This window comes from Rana temporaria, chromosome 8 (genome assembly GCF_905171775.1).
Source record: "Rana temporaria chromosome 8, aRanTem1.1, whole genome shotgun sequence".
Lineage (NCBI taxonomy): Eukaryota > Metazoa > Chordata > Amphibia > Anura > Ranidae > Rana > Rana temporaria.
In genome coordinates, this window is record NC_053496.1 from 142,957,832 (window position 1) to 142,980,425 (window position 22,594).

The 22,594-nt window shown below is 47.0% G+C and overlaps 1 protein-coding gene across 2 annotated transcripts in view; it reads left to right on the top strand.

Annotated features, from left to right (window-relative positions):
- The window catches only part of SLC43A1 (solute carrier family 43 member 1), a 221,487-nt gene that overhangs the window by 193,616 nt on the left and 5,277 nt on the right, over positions 1-22,594 (top strand). For both annotated transcript variants that reach the window (XM_040320805.1, XM_040320804.1), the window contains exons 13-14: positions 2,024-2,097; positions 16,900-17,023. In XM_040320805.1, the coding sequence (XP_040176739.1) occupies positions 2,024-2,097; positions 16,900-17,023 (198 nt within the window). The remainder of the gene's footprint in view (positions 1-2,023; positions 2,098-16,899; positions 17,024-22,594) is intronic.

A 22,594-nucleotide genomic window follows, 5' to 3' on the forward strand; every position in this document is an offset into this window, starting at 1 on the left:
AAGGAATTGTAATTACATGCCCTGTTAACCACTTAAGGACCCCTTCATGCCGATGTATGTCGGCAGAAGGGCACGGCTGGGCACAAGCACGTACCTGTACATCACCTGTAAGAGCCCAGCCGTGGGCTGCGAGCGCGCTCGCGACCGGGTCCTGTGCTCCCTGACCGTGCCTGTGGGACCCGCGGACCCGATCGCCGGCGGTGTCCTGCGATCAGGTCACAGAGCTGAAGAACAGGGACAGGTAAGTGTAAACAAACCTTTCCCCGTTCTTCCTAGTGTGACTGCCACTGATCGTCTGTTCCCTGTCATAGGGAATGACCAGTGACATTACATGCCAAGCCACGCCCCCACTCAGTAGTAATCACTCCCTAGGAAACACTTAACACTACAGGTTAACCCCTACACTGCCAGTTCAATTTTCTCAGTAATCAGTGCATTTTTATAGCACTTTTTGCTGTAAAAATGACAATGGCCCAGTGCTTTAAGAAAGGCCTGGATACTTTTCTAAATGTACATAATATAACTGGATACTAACATGTATAGGTAAAGTTGATCCAGGGAAAATCCGATTGCCTCTCAGAGATCAGGAAGGATTTTTTCCCCTGCTGTAGCAAATTGTACAGATTGTACAATTTTATTTATTTATTTATTTATTTTTATGGTTGAACTGGACGAACTTGTGTTTTTTTTTTTCAACCTAACTATAATAAAAAAAAATATTCCAAGACAAGTGTATGTTTCCTGACGGTTCTGTAGGCTGGGAAGGGTGAACGAAAGCAATGGTAGAGATTTCTAACCTTCCCTACTGTACACATCATGGTAGGCTGCACCAAATACCTGTCCTAAAGGCCACAGGGTCATTGGGTACAGGGTGTGTAGCCCAGATAAGGAACTTTTCACCACCACCAAGCTGGCTGATCTTCCTTCTCCTGGTCACCACGAGTTATTCAACAAAGCCATCTGCCAAGTTCGCTCTCCGCAAGTATTGGCTGTGCTTTATCTACTCAAAGAGAGCAAATGACTAGTCCAGCATATTGAAAGGCAACTTTGCTATTATTTTCATTTGCCTGCAGCCATACAACAAATTAAGCCTACTTTATATGCAAAATGGAATAGTCTTCACCATACACACCAATAAGACAGTTCTTCAATGTATGTTGTTTACTGAACAATTGAATAGTTTACAGAGTAAATAAACAGTTTCTAAAACATAGCAAAAAATGTTACAATGGTGTGTCCAAGCACAAAAATTCCAACATCATCCAACAATAGTGCTTTCAACTGGGACAGAGAAACAGTTGCACTTCAGTTTAATAAAGCCCTAAACCATATAACACTAAATGTTGCCACATGCAATGGAAATAGCAATACACAGTTTGCACAAGAAATACCCTGCAGAAGACATAACCTCTTTCTAGCAAAGAGACAGCAATCTATACATGAATTTTGCAGCTGTTGGATCCCCACCCATCAGTCCACCCGCTGCCTTTCAGAACTGTAGCACAGAGCAAAGGGAAGTGCCCTGAAACTCCTCCTCTGTCCTATGCTACTGGGCTAACAAACAGGTGGGGACAGGCTTGGCAACAGCATTATTTACGTATAAATTTAAATAAATTGCAGGGACGTAACCGTGGATGCTTGCTTGTCGGAGACAGACACCCCCCCCCCCCCCCAAATTGAGTTTGCCACTGGCATGGGGAGAATGGCAACTTTAGTCAGTAAAAGTACAGCTCTGCAATCTAGCAAGAAAGTGATGCCAAATAAAAAAGTTATTTTTGTATTATTTTTACTACATGTGCTTCTGAAGGAAAGTTACAGGCAACACAGGCAACAAGGAGAACAGTATTTATTCACCTCAGGAGAAGGTGATTCAGTTGATAGTATCCACCTAAAGCTGAAAAATCTATTTTGAAAGGAAAATGAAGTTATCCTTATCATAAGTTTTGAATTGTTGTAGGTATCAAACCAGGACATTTTGCTATTAAAAATCTGACTGATTTTTTGCTGTTCATTGTTTTTTCAGTTCTTCACTTTTATTCTTCATACAATGGTCAGAGGCTTTATCCACTCGGCATGTGGGGGATTGTATGCTGCAGTGTAAGTATATAGTGCTGTGAAATCTTAATGTACAATACAACATTTTAGCCGTAAATTCTTTTTTTTTTTTTACCTGATAATACTATCAAAGTGCTTTTTCCCTGTAAATATTACATTTCTGCTATATGTCCCATAACATGTGATACATTTAAAAACACTATCATAGTAGTAAACCCCAATGTAGCCTAGAAACACATGAATAATTGTTATAGTATTGTCATAGGAGGAGCTTCAAAAATTATTCATATATCATTTTAGGGGAATCAATAGGTTGAGAAGGATCTGGGTGTTCTGGTAGATCATTGACTTAATAACATGCAATGCTGAGCTGCAATTTCTAAAGCTAGCAAAATACTTAATTGAATTAAAAGAAGTATAGACTCCAAAGGGTAAGATACAATTTTGCCCCTGTACAAGGCATTAGTATGCCCTCATCTGCTATATGCAGTCCAGTTTTGGACACCAGTTCACAAAAAGGATATCAGGGAACTAAAGAAAGGGCAGAAATGGGCAACCAAACTGATAAGAGGCATGAAGGAGTTGAACTATGAGAAAAGATTAGTGAAACTGAATTTATTCTCTCTTGAGAAAAGGCAATTAAGAGGGATATGATCACCATGTATAGAGTACATAAGTTTTCCATATAGTGAACTTGGTGTTGAGTTATTTACTTCCAGCTCATTACAGAGGAAAAGGGGACGCTCTTTATAGCTGAGGGAAAAGAGATTTTGGGCCAGATTCACAAAGAGATACGACAGTGTATCTACAGATACACCATCGTATCTCTGACTTACACTGGTCCTATCTATGCGCCTGATTCATAGAATCAGATACGCATAGATAGGACTAATATCTGACAGTGTTACACTGTGTTACACTGTCGGATCTTTTTCTCAATTAAAAAATGGCGCCGGGGGCGTTCCCGCTGATTTATGATAAATAATATGTAAATCAGCGAGATACGCAAATTCACGAACGTACGCGGACCCGACGCAGTCTTCTTACGACGTTTCCGTAGCGGCGTACCCGTCGTATACTTACCCCTTCTTTTATCAGGCGCAGCCAATGTTAAGTATAGCCGGCGTTCCCGCGTCGAATTTGAATTTTTTAACGTCGTTTGCGTAAGTCGTTCTCGAATACGGACGGACGTCGTTTACGTAAGCGTCGAAACCACTGACGTCCTAGCGACGTCAGTGGGAGCAATGCACGCCGGGAAATTTCGCGGACGGCGCCTGCGCATTTAAATCGGCGCGGGAACGCGCCTGATTTAAATAGTACACTCCCCCTAGCCGCGGAATTTGAATTCCGCCGGGGGATTTAGGATCCGCCGTCGCAAGTTTGGAGGTAAGTTGTTTGTGAATTAGCCACTTGCCTCCTAAACTTGCGAGAGCGGATCTTAATTCACGTAGATCGAGCGGATCTATAGATCCGCTGCGCTACGTGAATCTGGCCCTTAATTTCCACATATGGAAAGGTTTCTTCACAGCAGGAGCTGTGAAATACACTCCATCATCTGGCCAGCTCAGTAGATAGTTTTAAAAAAAGAGCTGGATGCATTCCTAAATGCACCATATATAACCAGGTACTAACATTTAAGAGTTATACAATCAGAGGTTGGGATGGCATTGGAAATATCCAATTGCCTCCTGGGAGACGAGGAAAAAGGTTTTGCCCTAAATGAACAAATTGAATTATGCTTTGTTTTATTACCTTCCTCTAAATCAAATGTGTGTATAGGAACCGGTACAAACAGCCCAGTGGAAATTAAATTACCGTGCATGGACGCATTTCTTTTTTTTTAAAGATATTTTTATTGCAGTTTTACGACATACAGACATAAAACAAAAGGCATAAACTAAAACTACAACATCAATAACATAATTCTCCTAATCCAGCATATCATGAAAAGCAGTATGCAATAATAAACTAGATATTACATCTACCAGTTGATATAAACATCAACAGAGGAGTAAGCGATACGGTTTTTAAACATTCTGGGCATAACAGATGTTCCTGTTTAATACAACACTCACAAGGTGAACCCCTGTCATGGTAGTACAGGGGAGAGGGTTAGTGGGCTAGCCAGCCACCTGCCCCATATTTTGTGGAACGCTTTAGTACTCTTACGGATGTAAAAGGTATGTTTATTTAGAGGCAGGGAATCATTGACAAGTTTCAGCCACATATTCCGCGTTGGGGTCTCTGACCTTTTCCACGTCAGCATGAGGGACTTTCTTGCATAGAAATAGAGGATGCAAAGTAGTTTCTTAGCCTGAGGCTGGACAGCAAGGTCACCAAATATGCCCAGCAGACAGTTTTTAGGGTGCACTATATTTGGCAAACCCAGTGCAGAATATATGAAGGAGCCTATGTCAACCCAGAAGTTGTGTACCAGTGGACAAGTCCAAAAGCAGTGGAGAAAATTATCAGTTTGTCCGCAACAGCGGAAGCAATGAGCAGAGGGGGATAGTCCCATTTTATACAGTCTAGCAGGGGTGAGGTGCGAATGATTTTTAGTTGCATCACCCTGTCCCTCAAGGTGATAACAGTAGGAGTTCAACCGCCAGACAAAAGTGCTTGGGTTTGGCAAGAGGAGGAGATCCACAGAAAGGGAGGCATGATCAGACACCCCTCGGGGAAGGTAGGAAGCCGACTGCACAATAGGGAGTACTTCAACAGTAGCGAACGCCATATCTATATGTGACATGGTGTGGAAGGAGTCAGAGTGTCGCTCCTCTGGGTGCTTCCACAGCTCAGTACTAAATCATACACCTGGGTCCAGTCAATAAATGAGGGGTAGGGTCTATCCCCACCCCCCAAGCAGTCCATGGCAGGATCAAGAACAGCAATAAAGTCCCCAATATAGAGCAGGGGGCTCTAGACAGCAGCATCAGAGATAAATTGGAGGATCATAGGGAGATGCAATACAACATATAAAACACTATAGCAACAGAAACTAATCTGCAATAGGAGCAGAAAAAACAGCAGCAGAAAAAAAAAGTCCAGCCAGTCCCAACAACTAAAATGTGAGAGGGGCCAAAAAGAAAAAGGAAAAAATAAATGAAATCCCTTTCCCCCCTACCCTGCTCAACCATCCCAAACAAGAAAACAAAAACCTGTGGCCTTGCCACCTACTGGAGTGAGGGAGGTAGTGGGTCCAGAGAGGCTCTCTGTAAGGGTGAAGGTTCCATTCGGCTGGATATACAGTAGGTGTTTGTGATATTGTGTTTTTAGCACGACAGCATCGCGCTGATTCTCGGCGACATGGTGCCGAGATCTCGCCGACATCTCGCACTCACTGGAATAGTGACAGCACATCCCAGCAAGCGCGTCATAGAAGCGACGGGAGATCCGACTTGGATTCCCGCCAATTCTACACGTGTGCGGCGTTTGTTATGAATCCTGAGGGGGAAGTCCCCGCCGGATTTTAAATAAAAATCCGGCATGGGTTCCCCCCTCAGGAGCATACCGGGCCCTTAAGTCTGTTATGGGTTGTAAGGAGAGCCCCCCTACGCCGAAAAAAACGGCGTAGGGGGTCCCCCTACAATCCATACCAGACCCGTATCCAAAGCACGCTACCCGGCCGGCCAGGAAGGGAGTGGGGACGAGCGAGCGCCCCCCCCCTCCTGAGCCGTACCAGGCTGCATGCCCTCAACATGGGGGGGTTGGGTGCTCTGGGGCAGGGGGGCGCACTGCGGCCCCCCCACCTCAGAGCACCCTGTCCCCATGTTGATGAGGACAGGGCCCCTTCCCGACAACCCTGGCCGTTGGTTGTCGGGGTATATCGGAATCTGGGAGCCCCCTTTAATAAGGGGGCCCCCAGATACCGGCCCCCCACCCTAAGTGAATGGATATGGGGTACATCGTACCCCTAACCATTCACCTGTAGGAAAAATGTCAAAGTTAATAAACACACCACACAAGGGTTTTTAAAATAATTTATTTTTCTGCTCCGGAGGCCCCCCTGTCTTCTTTATTAGCTCTGTTTACCAGGGGGGGCTTCTTCTTTGACGTCTTCGGGTGGGTGGGGGCCGCCGTCTGGTTCTCTTCCACCGCCGGGGGGGGTCGCTTTTAAAAAAGCCCCCACCCCCCGGCGGGTTTCCTCCGGCGTCTTCGGCGGGGGGGCTTCTTCTTCCGCTATCCCGACGGGTCTTCTCCGCTATCCGGGGGGTCTTCTCAACTCTCCGGGGGTCTCCTTCTATGTTCGCCGCTCTCCGCTGTTGACTCGGCGCACCCCGGTTCTTCCTCTCGCTGTCCGGTGCCTTCTTCCGTGCTGTACGTCTTCTTCTCCTTCCGTGCTGTGAGTTCTTCTTCCGTGCTGTGACGTCATGTTCTTCACTTCTCTTCTTCTCCCGATGTTGACACGTCACCTTTCCTCGCTGCAATGACAAGTGCGTGGCTTGCATCGGATTTATATAGACCTCACAATCCCATCATGCTCTGGTACCTACCCATGTGATACCTACCCACGTGAGTAGGTATCACATGGGTAGGTACAGAGCATGATGGGACTGTGAGGCCTATATAGGTCCGATGCAAGCCGCGCACACGTCATTGCAGCGAGGAAAGGCGACGTGTCAACATCGGGAGAAGGAGAGAAGTGAAGAACATGACGTCACAGCACGGAAGAAGAACTCACAGTACGGAAGGAGAAGAAGACGTACAGCACGGAAGAAGGCACCGGACAGCGAGAGGAAGAACCGGGGTGCGCCGAGTCAACAGCGGAGAGCGGCGAACATAGAAGGAGACCCCCGGAGAGTTGAGAAGACCCCCCGGATAGCGGAGAAGACCCGTCGGGATAGCGGAAGAAGAAGCCCCCCCGCCGAAGACGCCGGAGGAAACCCGCCGGGGGGTGGGGGCTTTTTTAAAAGCGACCCCCCCCGGCGGTGGAAGAGAACCAGACGGCGGCCCCCACCCACCCGAAGACGTCAAAGAAGAAGCCCCCCCTGGTAAACAGAGCTAATAAAGAAGACAGGGGGGCCTCCGGAGCAGAAAAATAAATTATTTTAAAAACCCTTGTGTGGTGTGTTTATTAACTTTGACATTTTTCCTACAGGTGAATTGTTAGGGGTACGATGTACCCCATATCCATTCACTTAGGGTGGGGGGCCGGTATCTGGGGGCCCCCTTATTAAAGGGGGCTCCCAGATTCCGATAAGCCTCCCGCCCGCATACCCCGACAACCAACGGCCAGGGTTGTCGGGAAGGGGCCCTATCCTCTTCAACATGGGGACAGGGTGCTCTGAGGTGGGGGGGCCGCAGTGCGCCCCCCTGCCCCAGAGCACCCAACCCCCCCATGTTGAGGGCATGCAGCCTGGTACAGCTCAGGGGGGGGGGCGCTCGCTCGTCCCCACTCCCTTCCTGGCCGGGTAGTGTGCTTTGGATACGGGTCTGGTATGGATTGTAGGGCTCTCCTTACAACCCATAACAGACCTAAGGGCCCGGTATGCTCCTGAGGGGGGAACCCGTGCCGGATTTTTATTTAAAATCCGGCGGGGACTTCCCCCTCAGGATTCATAACAAACGCCGCACACGTGTAGAATTGGCAGGAATCCAAGTCGGATCTCCCGTCGCTTCTATGACGGCTCTGTCTCCATCGCGGCAAGCCAGCTCGGCGCTGGCTCCCGCTATGGGGCTCGTAGGTGGTCAATTTCGCCGAGAAAGGGAGCGAGATTGACACAATATCGCGTTCACAGTAACATGTGAAAGAGGGCACAAACAGTGGTAGGCATATAAGGCAAGGCAGGGCTTACTCGCCAATTATAACCGGTGTTATAGTCTACAATGGCATCTGACAGTTCCATCACAGGGGTAACATATAGCAGCAAAGAAGGAAAGAAGGGGTGGGTGCAGTCCTCAGGTCATGTGTAGCAATGAAGTGTAGGAGGCAACAGGAAGGATAAGGTGACCCACAGGTGCTCAAGCTTGCTTCAGGAGAGATGAGTAGTGAGGCAGAGAGGAAGAAAAACTACTGAGTACAGCATCAGTTATGCTTGCGTTGTCTAGGTTGTTTCCCAAAACAAGCGTCTATCCAGGCTATAGCATCCTTTGGACAAGTGCAGAAGTGAGCGTTACCCTCATGGATTATCTGCAGGATATGCGCTGGTGTTGAAATATAGCCGAGAAATCCGGAAATATGGAGATATTGGGCCATATTCTCAAACAAGTTACGCCGGTGTATCTACTGATACACCGGCGTAAATCGAATTTCCCGCCGGCGTATCATTGTTTTGTATTCACAAAACAAGATACGCCGGATTTAGGCTAGGATCCGACTAGTGTAAGTCACTTACACTGTCGGATCCTAAATGTGTTTCGCCACCGGCCGGTAGATGGTGTTTGTTCAGGTCTCATTTGTTTATGCAAATGAGCCTGATACGCCGATTCCTGAACAAAATCGTGTCGCGTAACCGTCGTTTGCGTAAGCGTAAGGTTACCCCTGCTATATGAGGGGTAACCTTACGCCAGTCCCACGTATGCCATGTTAAGTATGGCGTCAGGTCCGCGTCGTCTTTTCCCGTCGGGTACGTCGTTTTACTAAGTGGTTCTTGAATACGACTTTACGTCAATGACGCACACATCGGCGTCATTGACATTTTCCGTCGAGAACTGGAGCATGCGCACTGGGCTATTTTAAGCCCGGCGCATGCGCAGTTCGAACGGCACGGGGGGCACGCTTAATTTAAATACAAGCCGCCCCCTTGGAATTACGCGGGGATACGCCGGGCCAATTACACTACGCCGCCTCAAACTATGGAGCAAGTGTTTGGGGAATACAGCACTTGCTCCTGTAAGTTGGGGCGGCGTAGTGTAAATGGCTTACGCGACGCCGCCGCAGAAACTACAAGAATCTGGCCCACTATTACCATAAAACTTGATTGGGCCATTTTCTCTAGCAAGGTGCAGGATGGTGAATTTGTCTTGAAAATTGAGGATTTTTGCAATCAGGGATTTTGGGGGGCCCTGAGGGAGGAGGACGTGGGGGGGTACGATGTGCACTCTCAACCACAAAGGCATGGGACAACACCTCCATCCCAAAAACTTCTCGCAGCCAGGAGTAAAGGAATCTTTCAGGGAGGGATCCCACTGAATGCTCAGGTAACCCCACAAAGCGGAGATTCTATCTGCGAGAGCAGTTCTCTAAATCCTCCATTTTGGCTCTGAGGGACACCAGCTCATCACTAGGGATGAGCCAAACACCCCCCGTTTCGGTTCGCATCAGAACCTTCGAACGGACCGAATGTTTGCGCGAACTTTAGAACCCCATTAAAGTCTATGGGACTCAAACGTTCGAAATCAAAAGTGCTAATTTTAGAGGCTAATATGCAAGTTATTGTCCTAAAGAGGGTTTGGGGACCCGAGTCCTGCCCCAGGGAACATGTATAAATGCAAAAAAGTTTTAAAAACAGCCTTTTTTTCGGGAGCAGTGATTTTAATGATGCTTTAAGTGAAAAAAAAAAGTGAAACATTCCTTTAAATATCGTATCTGCTGGGTGTCTATAGTATGCCTGTGAAGTGGCACGTGTTTCCCGTGTTTAGAACTGTCCCTGCACAAAATGAAATTTCTATAGGAAAAAAGTCATTTTAAAAATGCTTGCGGCTTTAATGTAATGTCTAGTCCCTGCAATATGGATAAAAATCATTGAAAAAAACGGCATGGGTCCCCCCCCCAGGTCATTACCAGCCCCTTTGGGTCTTGTATGGATATTAAGGGGAACCCTGCACCCAAATAAAAAAAAGGAAAGGCATGGGGCCCCCAGGCCCTATATACTCTGAACAGCAGTATACAGGCGGTGCAAACAAGAACAGGTGCACAGACAGAATTGTAATTACATGTCCCTGTTATACAGGGGTAGAAAAATTGGGCTCCTGTTGGTGGTGGTGCTGGTGCCACAACACTGTAAGTCCTCACAGTTACTCTTGGTGGGTGCTGGAACGGGCCCTGCTATGAATTATTAGATCAAGAATTGTAATAACATGCGCCTGTTGAACAGGGGCAGAAAAATAGGGCCTTAGGCACTGGTTCCACAACACAGCAACCCCTCACAGATACTCTAGTTGGAGTGCAGGAATAAGCCCTGCTGCAAAGTATTGCATCAGAAATTGTAATTACATGCCCCTGTTAAACAGTGGCAGAAAAATTGGGCCTTAGGCACTGGTGCTGGTGCCACAACACTGCAACCCCTCACAGACACTGTAGTTGGAGCGCAGGAATGAGCCCCGCTGCAAAGTATTGCATCAAAAATTGTAATTACATGCCCCTGTTAAACAGGGGCAGAAAAATTGGGCCTTAGCCACTGGTGGCGGTGTCCAGAACCAAAAATGTTCTTACAAGCTATCAGCATGATCATTGAGGAGGAAGAGGATAGTCACTAAGCATAACAGGATAGTCACTCAGCATCAGGTGCTTGGTAGCTGGTGGTGATCCAAGGCTGATTCATTTTTATGAAGGTCAGTCGATTGACCGATTCGGTGGACAGGCGCACCCTGTGATCGGTTACAAAGCCTCCAGCAGCACTGAATGTGCGTTCCGAAAGAACGCTGGATGCTTGACAGGCCAGTAGCTCAATTGCATACTGTGCAAGTTCTGACCAGTGATCCATCCTCAAGACCCAGTAACCCAAGGTGTCCAAGTCTGATCTTGCCCCTAGGTATTCCTGCACCATGTAAAACAGACGCTGGCGATGGTTGCTGAAACCAATCATACCTTGGGGCTGCGGACTAAAAAATTGTCTGAACGCATCGGTCAGAAGGCCACCTTTTCCAACGCTCCTTCTTTGACTGACTGAAGCCTCAGCAACACGTTGTCCAGGACCAGGATTTTGTAACCTCCCAGTCTCTGGGAACACGTTGCACAGACCTTTATGCAAGGCCTCCCGAAGATGTTTCATCCTCTGCTCCCTCTGCAACGGCAAGATAAGGTGCGCAACCTTACCCTTGTAATGTGGATCAAGGAGGGTTGCCAGCCAGTAATGATCCCTCTCCTTAATAGCACGAATACAAGGATCCTTCCGCAGGCTTTGCCGGATCAGGGAGGCCATGCAGCGTAGGTTTGCTGAGGCATTCGGTACAGAGTCCTTTGGGTCACTGAGGACGACAGGATCCGCAGCCACCTCCTCCCAGCCACATACAAGTCCATGTGTTTCTTGGGACTGTAATTAATCCCTTGAAGACTGCTGCTGATGCTGAGTGCTAGGCTCCACCTCCATGCTGACACAATCCTTCTCCTCCTCCTCCTGTGTGATCGGCAGGCCAGCAGGAACACTGTCTGGATAAAGGGGGCCTTGAGAGGTAAGGAAGTCCTCTTCTTCCTCTGTTCTGCCTCAAGTGCTCTGTCCATTATTCCATGCAGCGTGTGCTCCAACAGGTGGACAAGAGGGACAGTGTCACTGATGCATGCACTGTCACTGCTCACCATCCTCGTGGCCTCCTCAAATGGTGACAGGACAGTGCATGCATCCCTGATCATGGCCCACTGGCATGGGGAAAAAAAACAAGCTCCACTGACCCTGTCCTGGGTCCATATTGGCACAGATACTCATTGATGGCCCCTCTGCTGCGTGTGCAGCCGCTGCAGCATGGCCAACGTAGAGTTCCACCTGGTGGGCATGTCACAGATTAGACAGTTTGGGCAGGTTGTATTCCTTTTGGAGGTCAGCCAGCCGAGCACTGGCATTATATGACCGGCAGAAATGCACACAGTTTCTTGGCCTGCCTCAGGACATCCTGTAAGCCTGGGTACCTGCCCAAGAACCGCCAAGTTAAGGAAGTGAGCCAAACAGGGCACATGGGTCAGTTGTTCCTGTCTGAGGGCGGAGAGGAGGTTGGTGCCATTGTCGCAAACCACCTTTCCTGGCTTAAGCTGGCGTGGCATCAACCACCTCTGAGTCTACCCCTGCAGAGCTGACAGAACCTCTGCCCCAGTGTGGCTCCTGTCCCCCAAGCACACCAGCTCAAGCACCACATGGCATCTCTTTGCCTGCATACTTGCATAGCCACTTAAACGCCTATGGAGCACCACTGGTTCTGAGGACAAAGCACAGGAAGAGGCCATGGAGGAAGAAGAAGAGGAGGTGTGTCACAATCACCAGTAGTAGCATTTTGGAGGCGTGGTGGCGGAACAACCTCCAACACTACTGCAACTTGCCCTGCATCCTTCTCAGCTGCCAGCAGAGTCACCCAATGCGCCATGAAAGATGGGTAACGTCCCTGTCCATGCCTGCTGGACCATGAATCCGCGGTAATATGCACCTTACCGCTGACCGCCCTGTCCAGCGAGGCCAAGACATTGTCTTCCACATGCCGGTAGAGAGCCGGAATCGCCTTCCGTGAAAACCTGCCACTAAGCAACCGCACATTCCACAAATTCAGAGAAGGGGCAGGGAAATTTGCCTGGTACAATCTGACGTTGGTGTACCGAAAAGCAGATTGCCCGCAAGTACTTGGCTGTAACACACCTAATTCTACACCTTCATTCCTCTCAGTGCAGGTTTCAGAGAGGACTGAAGGTATAGTAGGGTAGGAGATCCCAGATGATGAGGAGCAAAGAGGGGTCCACTTTGTTCTTTGGTGTGGGTCTTTTAGGTACGCTTGCCAACGAAGTGCATGGCAGGTCGACATATGTCTGGTCAAGCATGTGGTGCCCAAGCGGGTGATGTTTTGGCCACGCGAGATACGCTTGAGACATATGTTGCAAATAGCAGAGGTGCGATCTGATGCACTTGTCTCATAAAAGGCCCACACCAAAGAACGTTTGATATAACGCGGAGAGACAGCAGTGCCCTGCACATGCGGAGCTCTGCGGTGTGATGCAGTCGATGTGCTGCCCTTAAGCTGGCCCCTGGAGGGCATCCTGCCTCGTTGGAGATGTGCCTCCTCCTCCTCTCTCCTATCAGGCACCCACGTAGAGTCAGTGACCTCATCATCCCCTCCCTCCCTCATCACTGGAGCAAACCTGGCAGTATGCTGCAGCTGGGGGAACACGACTGCCAGATTGCTGTCCTTCTTGGGCACCCCCTCTCTCTGGGCTCACGTTACTGCCTTCCTCTAGCTGGGTACCATCATCGGAGCCTTCAAAATGCTGCGCATCCCCCTGCAGCATGTACCCAACACTGTGGTCAAACAGTTTGGGGGACTCCTCAGAAGGACATGGTGGGGCTAGGTAAGGAGAGACTAATTCCATTAGGCTGATGGAAGAGGCCGCGTTGGCAGCTGCTTTGCCAGACAACGTACCCTGAGCCTGGGTGAGAGAGGATGAGAAGGACGGCTTGGTCATTCACTCTACCAAGTCTTCGGCATGTTACCGGCTCAACACGGCCAGCTGCCCAAAAAAGGACAAGGGTGTCTCACGGCCATGTGCTGATGAGGATGCACAGTGTCTGCCTCTCCTTGTTGTCCTTCCAGACATACTAATGGCCTGCAGGGAGATGTAGCTGCACAAAGCTGGGATGTGTATATATATACTGATTATACTGCAGCTAGCAGAATCAACTGCCTGCCTGCCTGTAGTATTATTAGTATGAGAACACCAGCAATTGTCTTCAGTTAGCTTTAGTTGCACACTGTGCAGAGGACACAGTACACTAACTGAAAATACTGCAGCTCCCTGCCTGTATTTGTATGAGAACACCAGCAATTGTATTCAGGTAAGCTTTAGGTGCACACTGTGCAAAGGACACTAAATAAAAATACTGCAGGTCAATGCCTGTATTTGTATGAGAACTCCAGCAATTGTATTCAGGTAAGCTTTAGGTGCACACTGTGCAAAGGACACTCAATCAAAATACTGCAGGTTCCTGCCTGTATTTGTATGAGAACACCAGCAATTGTTTTCAGGTAAGCTTTAGGTGCACACTGTGCAAAGGACACGGTACACTAAGTGAAAATACTACAGCTAGCACAATCGTCTGCCTGTCAGTATATTAGGAAGAGAATGCAGGAACAGATCTAGCTAAACTGAATACCGTGTATAAATATATATACAACACCTGGGATGCATATATATCCTCTACACACTGTAACTGAGGTAACTGACGCGCCTGCTCTATCTAACTCAAATTAAATGACACTGTCTCTCTCTCTCTTTAACCACCGCTGCAACACACTACACAAGGCCGCCGCGCAGGCGGCCTTATATAGTGTGGGGTGTGTACTAATCCCCCTGAGACATAATTGGCCAAAGCCACCCTGTCTTTGGCCAGTTACGTCTCTCTGTACAGACAGCGCTGTGATTGGCCAAGCATGCGGGTCATAGTGCATGCTTGGCCATTCATCAGCCAGCAATGCACTGCCATCTGAGGAAGGGCCTCGAGAATTAGTCTCCTGAGCATGTAGGGGAGTCTAATGAAGTTAGGAGGTCAGCCTGAGTGTGGAACATAGCAGGCAGAGTCACTCACCCCTGATGTGGAGAGCTGTGCTGAGATGGGAGAGGGCTGCAGTATAGCTTCAGGCTTGGCTGATGGATCAGCACCATCTTGTCTGCAATATTTTGCCAGGTGTTCCGCTGCTGACTGGGGCGTGGGTGGCCGTATTAATTCACCATCATGCCTGCCCCGGGATCCCACCATCTTTAGGAAGGATTTGGTGCCTTTTGGGAAAGGATCGGACATAGGATGCCTGCAGGATGTCTGTGTAGAGCCAGAGCTACAGATCTAAGCAGCCACACTCATGGACTCCAAGCCATGCCCCCATGGATGTATTTCTAAATGCACAAAAGTGGCTTTTACACAAAGCTCAGCAATCACCAGAATAAGAATTCTTAACAAGTAAAAAAAAAATGTCCAGCTCTTCCTACTGAGTACATCAATTTATTTTTCAAAATTTGAGAATTATACTGTAAAAAACAGTAATATATACAAGTGTCCTTTAATAAAAAAATGTTTTTTATCTTACTCTCTATGTTGACTAAAGTAAACTAGTGCAAAAAGCTAATTCAAAGATAGGGGCCCGGATTCTCAAAGGAGTTACACCGGCGTATCTCCAGATACGCCATCGTAACTCAGTGCGGCCCGTCGCAACTCGGCGCCTGATTCATAGAATCAGATACGCCTCACAGTTGCCTAGATACGAGCGGCGTAAGTCTCCTACAACGTCGTATCTTAGGGTGCATATTTACGCTGGCCGCAAGGTGGCGCTTCCGTATATATTTTGGCATCGAATATGCTAATTAGCTAGATACGCCTATTCACGAACGTACGTGCGCCCGGCGTATGAAGATACGTCGTTTACGTAAGACATACGCCGGCGTAAAGTTACCCCTCATGTAGCAAAGTGTAATTTCTTCAGTGTTGTCACATGAAAAGATATAATAAAATATTTTCAAAAATGTGAGGTGTGTACTCACTTTTGTGAGATACTGTAATTATGACTAATAAGGATGGAGTACGTGGGCCTCGGTTCAAGGCAGGACATAACTAAATATCGGGTGCTGAATCAGAACCACATTGATGTCAATGTGAGCAGAATGTTAACCGCTTCCAGACCGCCCACCGCACATTTACAGATGTAGGCGGCCCGGCTGCATGAAATAACGTACCTGTATGTTGTTGTCTCTTCCTGGGTCTGGGGCATGCGCACATGCCGCCGGTGACCTGCTCTTGCTGTGATTGGACACAGTGGGAGCCAATCAGCTGATCATTGACAGGAGAAGCAGAACGGCGGTCTGCCTATGTAAATAAGGTTCTGTCAGAGAGGTATAATTGAGATCTTGTGTTTCTGCTAAGCAGAGACACGGATCTGTTTTCCTCCAGTCACAACATTCCCCCCACAGCTAGAAAATACTCCCTACAAGCACACCTAACCACTTAAGGACCCCTTCACGCCGATATACGTCGGCAGAATGGCACGGCTGGGCACATCAATGTACCTGTACGTTGCCCTTTAAGCCCAGCCATGGGGTCGCGTGGGCGCGTGCACTCGAACCGGTCCGAAGCTCCGTGACCGCGGGCGCGGGACCCGCGGACCTGATCGCCTCTGGAGTCCCGCGATCGGTCCCCGGAGCTGAAGAACGGGGAGAGCTGTGTGTTTCATTTTTTACACAATACATTAATGACGATGTCAAATTCTGTGCCTGTTTTTGTTAATTAGAACTTCCTATTTTCATCACATTTGGGAAAATCTGATAGCATTTTGTCAGTCATGATTATAGAAAGTCAGAAAATTTACAAATGTTACAAATGTTAACAAGAAATTTACAACTACATCACAGGGACTCTGTTAATATGATCTGTCTGGCAGAAGTGCTTGGTCAGTCCCCTGCCATTGTCATTACAAAAACAAGTAAGGCAGTCTGACTTCACATGATGCATTTTAAATATCTTTACATAACAAGAGAATTTTGTGATAAGAGTAAAACACCCTTGTAATGATTTTGCCAGATGAAAGGAGTTGATATAATGTCAATAATGTCCATTCTGTAAATACTCTTAGGAATATTAGCATCTATGAATATATATGTAAGTAACAGGGGTCAGAAGCATTGCAGTGAATGGTTCTAGAACTTCTCTGTTTGTGTGTTTTAATGGTTCCATGGTTTTCAAGGTGCATGTGTAGCAATTTGAATCAGACCCTGCATTCCTGTATGTTATGTTCACGCCATTTTGAATCCAATTGGTTATCCCTGCACCTGAAATGTTGGTGACATATGTATATGACCCAGTTATCAGCAAATTAAGATAAAAATTACATAATTAGCCATGTGTTTCATAACTTTATTGTAGCTTTTTATATTTTGTAACTGTAATTTTAAAAATGCAAATAATATTAAACTTTCTTTCACCATTTTTCTATTGATTAATATTTTAGCTTTCCATCAGGCCATTTTGGCACCCTAACTGGTCTGCAGTCCCTACTCAGTGCTGTGTTCGCTTTGCTGCAAGAGCCTCTGTACAGAGCCATGCTTGGACCCTTCGGTGGGAATGGATTCTGGGTAAGGTTTGAGGAATATTATAGTTTAAATGCAACTGTCAACTCTCTCAACCTTCTCTAACTCAGGTACATGAATAGGGCTCCCAACATGCTTTTACAAATGAAAGCAAATAGTTATTCTCACACTCTGTATACAAAGAATTCTCTGAACACAAAAAAAAGCAGAATGGAGAATGTGAATGGAGCCCACTGTAGGGGGCTTTGGTGGGGTGACGCTGTGATGGGGACTAGGATGTAAAGAGGGGCTTTATGAGAACTGTAGTGTAAAGGGGGACTATAATGTACAAGGAACTCTGATAGGGACTTTGATGTAAAGGGAGGCTCTCATGGGACCTCTTGTTATTCTGTGTTTAGCCACTTACCGCCCGGCCTATAGCAGAATGACGGCCAGGTGGGGGCGCATATCACGGTGATCAGTGGTGCGGTGTGTCAGTCTGACACACCACTACACGTGATCAGCCATGTCCAATCATGGCTGATCACAATGTAAACAGGAAGAGCCGTTGATTGGCTTTTTCTCACTCGTGTCTGACAGAAGCGAATAGAGGAGAGCCAATCGGCTGCTATCCTGACAGGGGGGAGTCTGTGCTGATTGTTTATCAGTGCAGCCCCCCCTCGGATGCCTGCCCAGAACCACCAGGATGTTGGAATGGACCACTAGTAATGGCCACCCCACTGAACCACCTAGTATGCCACCTAGACCACCAGGGAAATGCTAATCTATGCCCAGGCAGTTGGCAATCAGTGCCCACCCACAATGCCTGCCAGTGCCATAAGGGATGCCTATCAGTGATGCATATCAGTGTCCATCAGTGCCACGTATCAGTGCCCAACAGTGCTGCCTATCAGTGCCACTCATAAGTACCCATCAGTGCAGCTTTTTAGTGCCCATCAGTGCCGCCTATCAATGCCCATCAGTGCTGCCCATCAGTGCCTCCCGTCAGTGCCCATCAGTGCCACCTCATCAGTGCCCATCAGTGAAGGAGAAAACATACTTATTTACAAAATTTTATAACGAAAACAAAATACTTTTTTTTGTTTAGCAAGAAATAACCACAGAGGTGATCAAATAACACCAAAGAAAATCTCTATTTGTGGAACAAAATTTGGGTCGGGTACAGTGTAGCATGACCGCGCAATTGTCATTTAAACAGCGACAGCGCTGAAAGCTGAAAATTGGCTTGGGCAGGAAGGGGGGTAAGTGTCTGGTATTGAAGTGATTAAAGGGTATAACTACAGTTCTGCCATGATACAGGCATTTCATTGCATACAGAAAATAACAATTTGCAAATTAACTCCAAGGAGAGAGGGGGTAAAATGAGACGCACAATACACATTAAATGTATTGGGACTCAGCCCTCAAAATCGAAACCGGAAAGGTTACAGGAGCGAAAATGCAAAACATTTATAACTTAAGAGAAAAAAAAAACACATAATTGTATGGGTGTATCTAACGTCCAGTCAAATTACAACACATAGAGGGTCTGCTCTAACTCATTGATTTCCTCTGGTAAGGAGGGCTAATCAGTCCAAGGTAAAGGGGAGGAGAGGAGAAAAAAAAAGAGTGGGGGAGAGGCAAGAAGTGGAGAAGGAAAGGTTGAACCAGATAAAGAGGAATGAGGAAGAGGAGAAAGAAGACAAGAGAAATAAAAAGAGGGGAGAAGGAGGAGGTACACTGATCATGAGCAGAGGGGTTCAAAGGGCTCGTGATCGGAGTGGTCAACGATTCCTCAAAATCAGCTGGGAGTAAGTGGTCTACCCAGAGTTTCCAAAAGTGTTCAAACTTTTTGGCTCTGTCTAATAAAATCGCTTTAAATTTGGCATGAATCATAGCTCTAGTGATTCTATTTTCGGTTTATGTGATATTAAGTGGAGTTTTCCAGGCCTTGTTTTACAGCGGTAGTAACCTGCAGGTAAAGTTTAAATTGTAGGCGGGTTATATCTAAGGGTTTTTTCTTGAGTAGAGCTGTGGCCGGGTCCGGGTCCAGGAGACTATCAAACAGGGTAGATAGTATATGGAAAATTTCAGCCCAAAATGCTTGGGCCAGAGGACAGGACCACCAGATGTGGTGATGTGTGCCTGCATCTAGGCAACCACAAAAAGAAGCTGTGAGAGTAATTTGGCAGATATTTGGCCATCTGGTCAGGGACTAGGTACCAGGGCATAAGGACCTTGTAGTTTGTTTCTAGTGCCACAATATTCTGGGATGCCAACTTAGTTGCGGCCCATATAACGGACCAATCTTTGTCCTCTAGTTGGAGACTATAGTCCCTCTCCCATTTAACTGCATATTGGAGGGAAGTATATGGTTGAGGATTTAGAATCTGGGCACAGCAAGTGGAGGTCAAACCATGGGGGGGTCTAATTTTCATATGCGTTCAAAACCTGTCATGTTGGGGAGGGCTATATAGTGGTGTGTTACAGGGTTCTAAACAGACCTGCAGTCATCGGGGCGAAGCTATAATAAGTTGGCCACTGATATGGGATCACAGTCCGCAGACTCCAATACGACCCATAGGGGTATCTCGTACATTGCGTGGTACTTGGGAAGTTGGGCTAGGTGTGCAGTCTGGTAATATTTGGTGAAATTCTGAAGTCCTAGGCCACCAGTGAGTTTAGGGAGGTATAAAGTATTTCTTGGGAGACAAGGTCTAGTACTGCCCCAGACAGACATATTTGAGCATGCGTCATAGACCCGTAGAAAATGTGACAGAAGTGATTGGTAAAACACAGAAAACACAAAAAAAATTGTCAAAATTGCCATTTTCATTACGGTAAAGCACCCTATCCACACCAAGGGCAGTGTGGACCAAGTGGACATAAGACTAGTTACGTGGGTCAACATTGCAGGGTATTTACCAGAGTATAATGCTGTGGGTCTGCAGTCAAGCTGATTCCCAAGTAAGGGATGGAGTGAGGCAACCAGGAGAATGACAAGATCTGTTGGAGTTGTGTTAAGGTCAATGAAGGCAGGGATATACAGTAATGAGGGCATTATGATTGATTCAATAATTTATTAAGTAAAAAAACATACAACAAAGTTAAAGAGAAAGTAAACCCTCTATAGGCATATAGACACCGTTCCACCACTGTCTCCAAGCTTCACTCGTGCTGCGAGTAACGATCCCCCGATTGACACCGATGTGCTGACATCACGCTGGCGCGTTTTGCTAGCCAATGACAGCTAATTTTTTGCGTAGCAGGGGGCATAATTTTTAGAATAGGGAGTTGAATCCATAAAATACACAAGTCCATCAAGTCCAACCTATGAACGTTTATAGATTAATAGCTGGAATTGAAGGTAAGGTGATTGGGTAGACATGTGCAGTCCATTTCGGTCTGAATCTAAATTCAGACACATTTTTGGTTATTTGGAGATTTGATTGTATCTGAATCTCCAAATGAAAAATGTACTGTATTTAGTTGAAATTCGTTTAGTTTAGTTTATTGGTTTCTAATGAATTCCAAATTTTCGTAATGATTCAAATTCAGATTGGTCAAAAAATGATTGACAGATTTGAATTTGTGTGAAGAATTGCTGGTTGTTAAGGAGCAGTTTGCCGCATCCGCAACAACCGAAGACTCATCAGTTGTCAGCAGGTTTCTCTGCTTACAGCTGAACGTTAACAGAATTGCTGCCAAATAAAAAATTCTGAAAAGAAAGTGATTTTTTTTTAATAGTGTGGGGTCCCTCCCAAAATCCATACCAGACCCTTATACGAGCATGCAACTTGGCAGGCCAAGAAAAGGGGGGTGAGTGAGCCCCCCATTCTGAAGCATACCAGGCCACATGCCCTCAACATGTTAATGGAAACAAGGGCCTCTTCTCCAAAACCTTGGCCCGGTGGTTGTGGGGGTCTGTGGGCCCACCTAAGCGAGAAAAAAAAAATCTCAGTCTCCAATGACAGATAAACATGCAGCAGGGTGATGTCACCGGGTAAACCAGCCCCATAATGACACTCACCCAATGAGAGGTAGACATGGGGTTCATCCATTTACGTCACAGTATACCTGTTATTTGGCTGTGTCCATGTATGGGAGCAGTCATGTTTGGCTGGCAACAGTTTTTTTCCTCTTTCGAGTCTGTGTTTTTTTTGCAATTCCTTCATTTAAGCATAAGTTCCATTATACATACCAAAACAAGAGTAATGCAAAATACAATTACACAGTTATGCTGGTAACATATATGACATCAGAGCTACACGGGCAGCTCAACAAAACGAAGCATGCACAAAACGACGAGTTCTAAGTTGTAGCAGAAAGGAACATATCAGAGAAAGCTCAGTGGAAAACATCTCCAGTACTCACAATAGGGATACACCGATACCACTTTTTTAACACAGAGTATAAGTACCGATACTTTTTTGCAAGTATTCGCTGATACCAATTATTGATACCTATCACGTAGGTAGGGGATGGTTTGGGGGTTGCTGGTGAGGCTTGGATGAGGCTGGGGTGAGGGCAGAGTGGGAGGGGGGAGTAGAAGGGTAAGTGAGGGCAGAGTAGTTGAGGGTGGGGTGAAATAGGGATTGTGGGGTGGTAGAGTTGGGATGGAAAAGGCTGTGATTGCTGGGGGAAAAGGATGGGTATGAGAGGGACATTGGGAGACATGGGGGCAGAGGTTACAGCTGGTGGTTGGAAGGAGGAGGGCAACACAGGGTGGGCACAGCACAGGGGGTTAGGAGTGCGCAGTACAGGGCGTCAGGAGGGCGCAGTACAGGGCATTATGAGGGTACAGTATAGGGCGTTAGGAGGGCACAGTACAAGGCGTTCGGGAACAGTCCAGTCTTATACACTGACACCGTACTGTACATTATATACAGAACAGTCTGTACACTGAAACTGTACTGTATATTATATAGTCTGGTGTGTATAACCTATAGTATGGTGTTGTACAGTAGTGTCAGTGGACAGACTGGTCTGTTTATAATGTACAGTGCAATGTATGCAATGTTTAATGTACCCTGCTGATACTGTACTGTACATACTACACTAACCTGTTTGCAGGACTTACTCCAGTTGCTCCTCTCAGAACTCAGTTCTGCTTGCAGGGACGATTCCACAGCTACCTTACACTATAGAAACACACTTGCTAATGCTGTGCAGCCCCTTGCTATTGGCAACCCACCCACTCTCTGTCATTGGATGGCAGCCAGCTCTAGCCAGCCTAGCAGCTGGCTCTCTCTGTGCAGGAAGGGAGGAGTCATGACATCACCCACCCTCTTGTTTACAGAGGCAGGAGAGGATCACGGCAAACTTGTATAATGAAAGAAGACATCTGGGAGCAGGAGTGTCAGTGTGGCCAGCTGTTAGACTGTTCCCACTGTGCTGCTGCATGTTTGTATTGCTTGACCACTATGCGCAATCAGCGCTGTGCATGATGGGAGCCGGCTCCTCCACCTGTGTAAGTGGCTGAGGATTTTCACCTCACCCTCCCCCATCCTGGCGGGATGTGTACTGCTCTGAACCCCGCTGACATCACTTCTGGTATTGGAGCATTTTCACGAGTATTGATACTGGCGAAAATACCTAGTATCGGCATCAATACCAGTCTCAGTATCGGTGCATCAC